This window comes from Myotis myotis, unplaced genomic scaffold (assembly GCF_014108235.1).
Source record: "Myotis myotis isolate mMyoMyo1 unplaced genomic scaffold, mMyoMyo1.p scaffold_m19_p_7, whole genome shotgun sequence".
In the NCBI taxonomy this organism is placed as follows: domain Eukaryota; kingdom Metazoa; phylum Chordata; class Mammalia; order Chiroptera; family Vespertilionidae; genus Myotis; species Myotis myotis.
Window position 1 is genome coordinate 86,630,917 of NW_023416379.1, and position 9,211 is coordinate 86,640,127.

At 57.9% G+C, this 9,211-nt stretch overlaps 1 protein-coding gene across 1 annotated transcript; it reads right to left on the bottom strand.

Annotated features, from left to right (window-relative positions):
* Positions 1–613: 613 nt before the first annotated feature.
* On the bottom strand, positions 614–6,002 carry LOC118660701 (guanylyl cyclase-activating protein 1). Its single transcript, XM_036318387.1, has 4 exons — positions 5,802–6,002; positions 1,391–1,540; positions 1,021–1,114; positions 614–777 (listed from the first exon to the last, which is right to left on the bottom strand). The coding sequence occupies exons 1-4, from the start codon at positions 6,000–6,002 to the stop codon at positions 614–616; spliced, it is 609 nt and encodes a 202-aa protein (XP_036174280.1).
* Between the last annotated feature and the right edge of the window lie 3,209 nt (positions 6,003–9,211).

A 9,211-nucleotide genomic window follows, 5' to 3' on the forward strand; every position in this document is an offset into this window, starting at 1 on the left:
ATATTAAAATATTTCCTCTAATTAATTCCCTTTTAATGTGAATGAATTTCATGCAGCGGGCCACTAGTTTTATTATAATGAACTTAGCCTGTGAGTTCCTTGAAGATGAGGAGGCTCCTCTTCCCTGCACATCTAACATCTAGCCTTAGTACATAGTAGGTGTTCAATAAATGCTTGTTGAGTGGGAGGGGCAAATCCATGCCAAGCACACCGAGGGCTTGATGGTCCTGGGGCTCCTTGCAGCACCAGGATGGAGGCTGCGGCCACAGGCCCTGGAGGGTTCCATCAGATCAGCCTCGCGCTTCCGTGCCTAGAGAGCGGCCTGCAGAAGCTCAGGGGGGAAGCTGGGGCAGGGGTGGGGGGGCAGAGGGGCAGAGGGCTGCCGGGTGCCCCCAGCAGGAAGAGTCACCACCAGCTGAGTCACACAGAGGTTCAGAACTGTGCTTCACCGTCCCCACCTCTGGACCCCCACCCTGGCCCTGTGCTACCACCGTGCAGCCCAGCGCGGGGAGCTGAACCCTGAGTTCGGTAGACTATCTAGGGTAAAGGCGACAATGGCGACACCAGCACCGCCACACACCCCGCCCAACGCAGAAGCATCTGGGGGGGCGGTTCAGCCGGCCGCCTCAGCCGCCCCGCCCCCGGCCCCCTCCTGGTCCTGCTCCCCATTCTGGAGCCTGCGCACAATGCTGGTGAGGTCCAGGCTCCGCGTCAGCGTGTCCAGGAGCATCCGGTCCTTCTGGACGCCCTCCATGAACTCCTCCAGGGACAGCTCCCCTGGCGGCCAGAAAGGGAGTCACGGGGAGGAGGGGTTGTCTCCTTGGCAGCATTGCACCAGGGCCCAGAGCTGGAGTCTTTCGAGGGGCACAAGGCCACTGCTGGGGACGCAGCTGTGAGGGGGGCAGGCAAAGGAGCCAGAGAGCAAGGTCTGGTCCAGGAATCCCTCACACCCCGGTCTGTGGCTGGGACCCTACACCCTAGGGACCCCTCCCCGGGGGACCCCTGCCCCGGCCTCCTCACCGTCCCCGTTGACATCGATCCTGGAGAACACCGTGTCGGTGAACTCCTCGGCACTCATGGTCGAGTCGCTGCAGGGGTTAATGGCTCGGATGGCCTGGGGGGAGGAAGAAGTGAGAGGGCCCCTCCTGACTCAGCCTCGCTGGTGGGGGGGCTGCAGTGGGGAGGGGAGGCAGAGCTGGGACTCAAGAGCGTAGTCAGTCTCTTGGGACACAGGAGGAAACTGAGGCCCAGAGAGGGGAAGGAACGTGAGGGTCAGAGCTGCCACTGGGACCCTCCCTTCCATCCTGTCCCCTGCAGGGATGAGGGCTCTGCCCACTGAAGACCCAAACCCCCTCTAAGCCCCAGGCCGGCCCTCTGCACCTGGAGTTACCCGGATGATGGTGAGCAGCTCGTCACGGTCGATGCATCCGTTGCCATCCACGTCGTAGAGCTTGAAGTACCAGCGCAGCTTCTGTTCCACCTTCCCCTTGAGGACCAGGCTGAGCGCCGCCACGTACTCCATGAAGTCGATGTAGCCGTCCTGGGCGAGGGAGGCCGCCTTGAGCCCTCGCCCACCCCTCCCGAGACCCTCCCCCGTGCTGCCCACCCCATCTGTCCTGGCCGCCCAGAGCCCGCCCGCCTGCCCCAGAGGCTTTGGTCCACTCTGACAAGCTACCCCCGGCTGGGCTGCGAGTGGCACTTGGGTTGTAGCTGTCACTGCTGCTTCCCTGTGCTTCTCAGACTCGAGCCCTTCCAGCGGCTTGTGGGTGGGAGAAGAGACATGAATTCCCAGGGGCAGGTGGGGGCTGGGTGAGCTTTTCCCAGCTCGGTGAGGGCAGGAGGTAGATGTGGAGGCAAAGGTTCAAACCTCGCTTTTTCCTTCTGTGAGAATCCTGAGGGTACCTGCCTCTGTGGGATCGGCGTGGGCTTACAGGAGTACATGTATGGACACACCCGCCTGGCACGGAGTGAGCGCTCAGGGAATGCTAGCTGTCATTATCACCGCTACTATAAAGAGATCGCCGTGCTGTCAGGCGGTGTGTCCGGCAGCAACACGTCCGAGAGGGCGTTGTGGGTCACAGGACAGCAGCACCCACTCTGCTGGGCGCAGGGCAGGGGGTTGGGCGGGGGGGGGCCTTGGGTGGCTTCCTGAGGGAGCCGAGGCCCTCATCGGCTCTTGGAGAGGTTGCCATGGGGGGGGGGGGGGCACAGACATTCCTGCAAGACATTTCTTTAGGGTCCCCCGAGTGTTCACCTGCTGACCATCTGTCGGCCCTCCCAGTCCTACCAAGCTCTCTGCCCACCTCCCCCCAAACCGAGTGAGGCTGTCGAGGGAAGCCTATCTCGCAGGCAGGCTGCGCCCGGGAAGGGCGGGAGCGCTGGGACAGAGCACATGGACTCGGGGTCCAGCCCCCACTCCTCCACGCACAGCCAGGACTCGGGGTCCAGCCCCCACTCCTCCGCGCACAGCCAGGACTCGGGGTCCAGCCCCCACTCCTCCGCGCACAGCCAGGACTCGGGGTCCAGCCCCCACTCCTCCGCGCACAGCCAGGACTCGGGGTCCAGCTCCCACTCCTCCGCGCACAGCCAGGACTCGGGACCAGGCAGTCGCTGAGCAGCATGAGGAACTCTTTCACAGGCAGAGCTGCCTCGCTGGGTGATGAGCTCCCTGCCACTGGCGTGCGCAAGCAGAAGCTAGAGCAGTTACTAGGGATGTGGCAGGAGCTGGGCCGGACGGCCTCTGAGACCCGGCTCCGTGCTGGCCTTTGGCCGCAGGCGAGGCCTCAGCCACGGTGAGCCCGCAGCGAGGACTGTGATCACAGTGAACATCCGAGTGCTGCCCATGTCCCAGGGGATTCGCACACGCCTTACCCCTGGGGTGCTCGCCCACCCGCCTCCCAGGACCGCTGTGGAGCGAGGCCGGAGGCTCAGAAACAGCTGAAGAGGCTTCCTCTGCGGGGCCTCGGGGTGAGGGTGCCTTTGCTTTTCGCTTTTATCTCTCTGTGTTGTTGGACTCTTTACAACGTGCTGTATGACTTGTGCAATTTGTTGTTGTTGTTTAATGGCTACAAAGGATGGATGGAGGATCGACGGAAAGATACGGGCTTTGCTTTCAGAAAGCCCTACCCGCGCGGTGGGAGAGGGGCGACCTCCGACGAGCACAGACGCGGCCGCCTGGAGGCGCAGTGTCCTGGCTCAGAGGTGGCAGCGGCGGTGTGCGCGCCCCAGACGCTGCGGTGGCTGAATCGGAATGACATCCAACAGCCCGCTGCTTCTTAGCGCTTCCTGCGCTGAGCGTTTTACTCGTTTCGCTCGTTCAGCCTCACAACCGCTCCCCGGAGCTGGGAGTTTTGTCCCCATTTTCAGCTGAGAAAGCTGAGGCTGAGAGAGGTTAGGCCGCGCAGCCAGCGGGTGACAAGTGCTTGCCTGGAACCTGGGCCTCCTCAGTCCCACCCGGCGCTCAGAGGCGGGGATGGAAAGTTCACACAGGTGTGGATGCATGGTGTGACTGCCGGGCCCAGCCAAGCCCTCGAAAAGCTTTGAAATAAGCAAAGCCTACGTTTGTCCCCCGGGTCACACTCCCACTCACTCCGCTATACCCCCAACCCTGCTCTCCCAGCACAGCACCCTCCCCTAACTCAGGGGCCGGCAGACACTTTCTGTAAAGGGCCCGACGGCAAATATTTCCGTTTTGACAAAAGGTAACCGCGTGGGTGTGGTGTGTTCATCTGTAAATGTAGGCCCGCGGGCCACGCTTGCACACCCAGCTCGAACTCCCCTCTGTACCAATGTCCTAGCCAAGCTGCTAGCCTGCTCTGTACTTGGGACAATGGGACTCAGACCATTGGGACTCATGATGCACTTGGGATGTTACAAGATGCTCTTCACGTAAATAGCTATGTTTTTAAATGAATGTTAGTGTGAAATATAAAACTAGCCATGAACTCGTGAGTTCGCATACATCCCTTCAGTCAGATAACAAATCCCTACTAAGCACCCACTGCGCCCCAGGCACTGATTTTAAACACTCCCTGCCCTCACGGGGCTCACATTCCAGCTGGGAAACAGACATAAGCAGAGTGGCTAAATGCTGCTCAATATCATGCGTTAGAAGACAAGACGTGCTCTGGGGCGGGACTGGGAAATGCAGGGGTGGGGCTGCTCCCAGTAAAATAGGGTTTGAAGCAGGAGGTCAGGGCAGGAGACATCTGAGCAGAGACTGGTCGCAGGGGAAGGTGTGAGCCAAGCAGCACCAAAGCCCTAAAGTGTGTATGTGTGTGTGTGTGTGTGGGGGGGTGTTGGTGGCATAATCGAGGAGTCAGGTTTGGGGACAGACCAGGTGGTGGTTGCATGTGACAAGAATTAAAGAGAGGGCATATGCATGACTCAGGTTGGCGGGTTGCCCCTGCCTGGTGTCGTACGTGGGATTTTAGAGGGTCCTTGTGGAGACATGTCTTACCCCAAAGGATTTCCTTAGTACGTGGGAAGCTGAGCTATTTTGGGGGCACTGGGTGTGGGTACTGAGGCTCTTCCCCGCCTGCTCAGGAATCACGGCTGCTTCTGGGAGAGTTGGGAGGCCCAGCGTCCTGATGCCACCCCTCAGGTCTCCATGCCCCAGGCTCCCGTACTCTGCTCCCTTGCGCCCCCTTCAGGAAAGCCCTCATGATGCTGCCCTTGAGGCTGGAACTCAAAGCTCATAATCTGCTTTGGCCCCTTGACCCCAAATATTAGCGAGTTTTAAATAGCTCTGAGCCCAGCTTTCCCTAGAAGCCCCGCCTACAATGGTGTTCGTCTCTCTGGGTGGTGAGAGGAGCTGGGAGAGCTCCGGGCAGCCTCTCCCCAGCTGCGGTGGACACACGGCAGGGCATCCTCACATCTCACCTTTCGAGCGAGCGCCAGCCGGGTGGGGACCAGCCAGGGTGGGAAGACCAGCTCTGGGTTCTCCCACCACCACATCCTGACTGAATTGCTCCAAATAAGTGCAAGATTTGCTATTGAAAACTAACAAACATCCTAACTAACGCTCCGACGTCCGTGGCAGATACAGGTGACTAAGCTGAGGCTGAGGGGCAGAGAATGGGTTCAAGGTCACCCAGCTGACGAAAACTAGGGGCCCAAACTCACGGTGCCTCACTCCTTTGTCAGTGTGCCCTCCGGCTTATCCGGAAGGCTTCACCCAATGCGTCCAGGTGGTTCCTTGAGGAGACGTCCAAGTTGACCCACTTGAGAAAGGTGAGCTGAGGTCACTGGGCATTTTGGAGTTGGAGTGGCCTGGATTCCCCAGTGGCCAGCAACCCTAGTGTCCACAGATCATCACAGGTGACCCCAGTAACGTGGGCCTGCCCATCCCAGGCCAGCCGGGGGTTGGAACCGCCTCACCCTGCTCTCCACTCCCCGCCCCTCCTTCTGCACCGCATGCGGCACCAAGCACTTAGGAGGTGCTCAGCGGCTGTCTGGGAAGCGTTCACACTTGTTCTGGAGGAAATCCGAATGTGCGTGTGGGAGGCAAAGGGAGCCATTCAGCGCAGTCTGCGAGGACCCTAACCTGGGACCTCTCTGCCTTCCCCTGGGGACCCCGGGCAGGGGTGGTCCGCGTCCTTCGCACCCAGTGCTGCCTCTCAGTAGGTGCTCCATGAGTGTGAGACCAATGCCCCTAACGTGGGCATTCAACCTCCCAGGTAAACAAAGCCCTGTATCAGTGAAGCCCTCCTCAGCAGACCCTGCTGTTCTCACATCTGCCCCCCGCCCCCCAACGCTGATTGGGGCTGCCTCCATCACCCCTCCCCCAAGCCCCTGCTCACTTTGTTGAAGTCAAAGGTCTCAAACATCTGCTCCACATACTGGCTGGTCGCCGGGCTCAGGTTCTTGAGGCCAAAGAACTGGCGGAACTCGTAGAGGGTGAGCTGGCCCGAGGGGCACTCGGTCATGAACTTCTTGTACCACTGGTGGCACTCGGTGCTGCTCAGCTCTTCCACCGACTTACCCTCCATCACGTTGCCCATCGTCCAGGCCTGCGGAGGTGGACGCCTGAGACGGACCAGCCCTGTGCCCCACTCTCCCTGTGCAGGGCGGCTTGGCTTTTCAGAACTGGGCCCTCCTGGCTCACAGGCTGAGTGCTGCAGATCTGAGCAAGGAAGGAGCTGATGAGCCGGTTCAGGGAAATGTCGGGAAGAGGTGAGCAGGAGAGCGAAGGTAATGGGGCTGAGCAAGCCTACACCAAATCCAGGAGATGCCAGAGAACCGGTTACAAGCCCCCACTAAGGCCTTGCCGGCTGCTCCCCGGGGAGAGGAGTGAAAACAGACAGGCCTTGGAGGAGGGAGGCCCAGGATTACAGCCTTGAGCTGGAGGTGAGAGGATTTCCTTACCCAGTGGGCAGTCTCCTTATCCCTTCTTACAGGGCAGAGGGGTGCCAGCCGGAGCTGTTCTGATCCTGTGACCTCCACCCCCTTCCCGTCCTCTTTTGAGTGGGCTCCTCCCTGGGACACGGAGTGGAGGTACGTTGAAATAGAGCGGCTCCCCTTCCAGAGCTGGGCCCGCTGCGGGCTCTTGACAGGGCTGCTGCGTACAGTTACCAGGCTGTGCACTGCGCTTGGCCCCCACAACTGAGGGGTTCCAGTCCTTTCATTGGTAGCTCACGTGTGAGAGCGCTTGGGTGATGCAGTGCGGCTTCCAAGACGAGTCGGAAGCAGCCAGTGGAGGGAACGCCCTCCTACAAGACCCTGCACAAGCGTTTATGGCCATGCACACACTCACCGCGCCTGTCCTGGCCACACTGTCATGTTCCCGGAGGCTGCATCTTCCCATCCTGGGAGGCTCGAATTCAGCCCTGCATCTGACTCTGCGCCCGACACCCTCACCTCCCCGTGGCCTGGGGAGTGTGTGTGCGTGAGCGAGAGGCGGGCACACACATGCATGGGTGAGCTGCTACCTGCTGGTCCTGGGAAGCTCCCAGGCCAAGCCGCAGGGCCCGTCTGTGCAGCAACAGCTTCTCTGACCCTAGTGGGATGTTCTCTGGCCATAGACTAACAGGGGTTCATTGTGGAGCCAGCACCCAGGTGTGCTTAAGCTGGATGCTACCGGGAAAGTCCGGCTCTGCCCCTCCCCGACTTGCCCCTCCTCTACGCGGGGACCAGGCCTGTCCCCTACCTCAGCCAGAGGGAACCAGCACCCACATTCCTGCTTTCCCAGTGGGCACTTGGATCGTGTCCAGGTTGTGCACTGGTAACTAGCACAGAAGTGTTTTTTACACGTGAGGAAGGGGTGCCTTGTGGGGGTGGTTTGTTACCTCAGCTAATCTACCCTCTCCTGACTGATACAACAGACTGTCATTTTAAATACTGCACAGGCCAGCCAGTGTGGCTCAGTGGTTGAGTGTCAACCTATGAACCAGGAGGTCACAGTTCTATTCCCAGTCAGGGCACATGCCCAGGATGCGGGCTCAATCCCCAGTGTGGAGCGTGCAGGAGGCAGGCGATCAATGTTTCTCTCTCATCATTGATGTTTCTATCTCTCTCTCCCTCTCCCTTCCTCACTGAAATTAATAAAAATATATTTTTAAATAAATAAAGAGCCGAAACTGGTTTGGCTCAGTGGATAGAGCGTTGGCCTTCGGGCTGGAAGGTCCCAGGTTTAATTCCGGTCAAGGGCATGTACCTGGGTTTTGGGCACATCCCCAGTAGGGGGTGTGCAGGAGGCGGCTGATTGATGTTTCTCTCTCATCGATGTTTCTAACTCTCTATCTCTCTCCCTTCCTCTCTGTAAAAAATCAATAAAATATATTTTAAAAAAATAAACAAACAAATAAATAAATAAATACTGCTCAAATGTCACGAGTCTTTCTAGCAGCGCCAGGCCTGCCGAGCTCCTCTCGGGACCCCCAGCTGCGTGCCTGGCCCTCCCACACTGCCAGGCTGCCAGGAGAGGATTCTTTATTCCAGGTGCAAAGCACTGTTTCTTCAGAGTGAAGGAAGGTTTTTATATTCACGTGTATGTATGTAAATGCACTTATATGTACATAAGTGTATAATATAATTATATAATGACATCAGTATACTTGCATGTGAATTAACTTATATAAGTGGTATGCAATCTATGTTACATATAACATATATTATATATCAGAGTACATGCATCATATCTCAGAATTGTCCAGGTGATGCTGTAGTAACAAACCACGCTACAACCTCAGTGGCTGAAAGCATCACAACTTTATTTCTTGCTCACACGACTTGCCGGGTGACCTGGAGCAAATGCCTTAACCGCCCTGGGACTCAGTTTCATTCTTAAAACGGAGATAAGGGTGCCCACCTCACGGGGCTGGTAAGAGGATTGAGTGAATTAAAATTAATAAATGACAAGCATTTAGAACCGGGTCTGGCAAAGAGTAAGGGCCCCATATTGGCAGTCGCTGTATTATTTCGTATCTGTTATGGGGGTGGCGTGCTGTTGACGTAGGATCTAGGTGCAGTGACATTGCATCTTGGGCACAGCAGTGTCCCCGGATGACAGCCAACCTGGTCTCTGTCCCTTTAATCCCATCAACCATGGCCCTGCGCCGTGTGAGGGGGACAGACATCTACCTGCGGTCGGCCTCCAGAGAAGGTAGAGGCCTCATTAAAACCTCATTCGATTCCGCCCCGTTCCCCCCTCCCGCCCCCTCCCTGCCTCTCCCACAAGAAGCTGGAAAAGAGAATTGTTTTCTTAGCCTCTTTGGCAGCTCACGTGGCCACAGGACGTGGTTCAGCCAAAGGAATGTAAGGGAAGGTCTGCCATGGTTTTCTGGGGAAACGTGACTTTCTTGATAAGAAGTGGTAACGAAGCAGCTGGTGCTGCCTGCCCTTTTACTTTTGGCCTGAATGTGAGTGCGATGCCTGGACTGCAGCAGCCTTCTTGGGACCATGAGGCTGTAAGCAGAGGGAAAGGCCACGAAACCCAGAGATATCAACCTTCGCTGGTGAGCGGCTGAGCCCATGGCCATACCACTGCCTCTGCACAGTTCTGGTTGTGTTTGGAAAAGAACCCCCTCTTCATTTAAACAAAAACAAACTCGAACCCTCAGAGGCAGTGTGAGAATGAAAGCACCAGGAAGATGGCAGTTCGCATGCAGTTTTGTGTGAGAATGTCAGGCTGTGGCTCCTGGGAACGGACAGAAGGGAGGGCCTGGGGCCTGCAGGTCAGCTCAGAGGTGCGCCCAGCTCTGTCCACGACGGG

What these genes read in the sequence shown, in the direction of transcription:
- LOC118660701 (XM_036318387.1), bottom strand. Translation starts at nt 6,002, where the DNA reads ATGGGCAACGTGATGGAGGGTAAGTCGGTGGAAGAGCTGAGCAGCACC. An exon ending in AGACCTTTGACTTCAACAAA is followed by an intron (nt 1,541 to 5,801) that starts GTGAGCAGGGGC and finishes TCCCTCGCCCAG; the next exon opens with GACGGCTACATCGACTTCAT. An exon ending in AGCTGCTCACCATCATCCGG is followed by an intron (nt 1,115 to 1,390) that starts GTAACTCCAGGT and finishes TCCTCCCCCCAG; the next exon opens with GCCATCCGAGCCATTAACCC.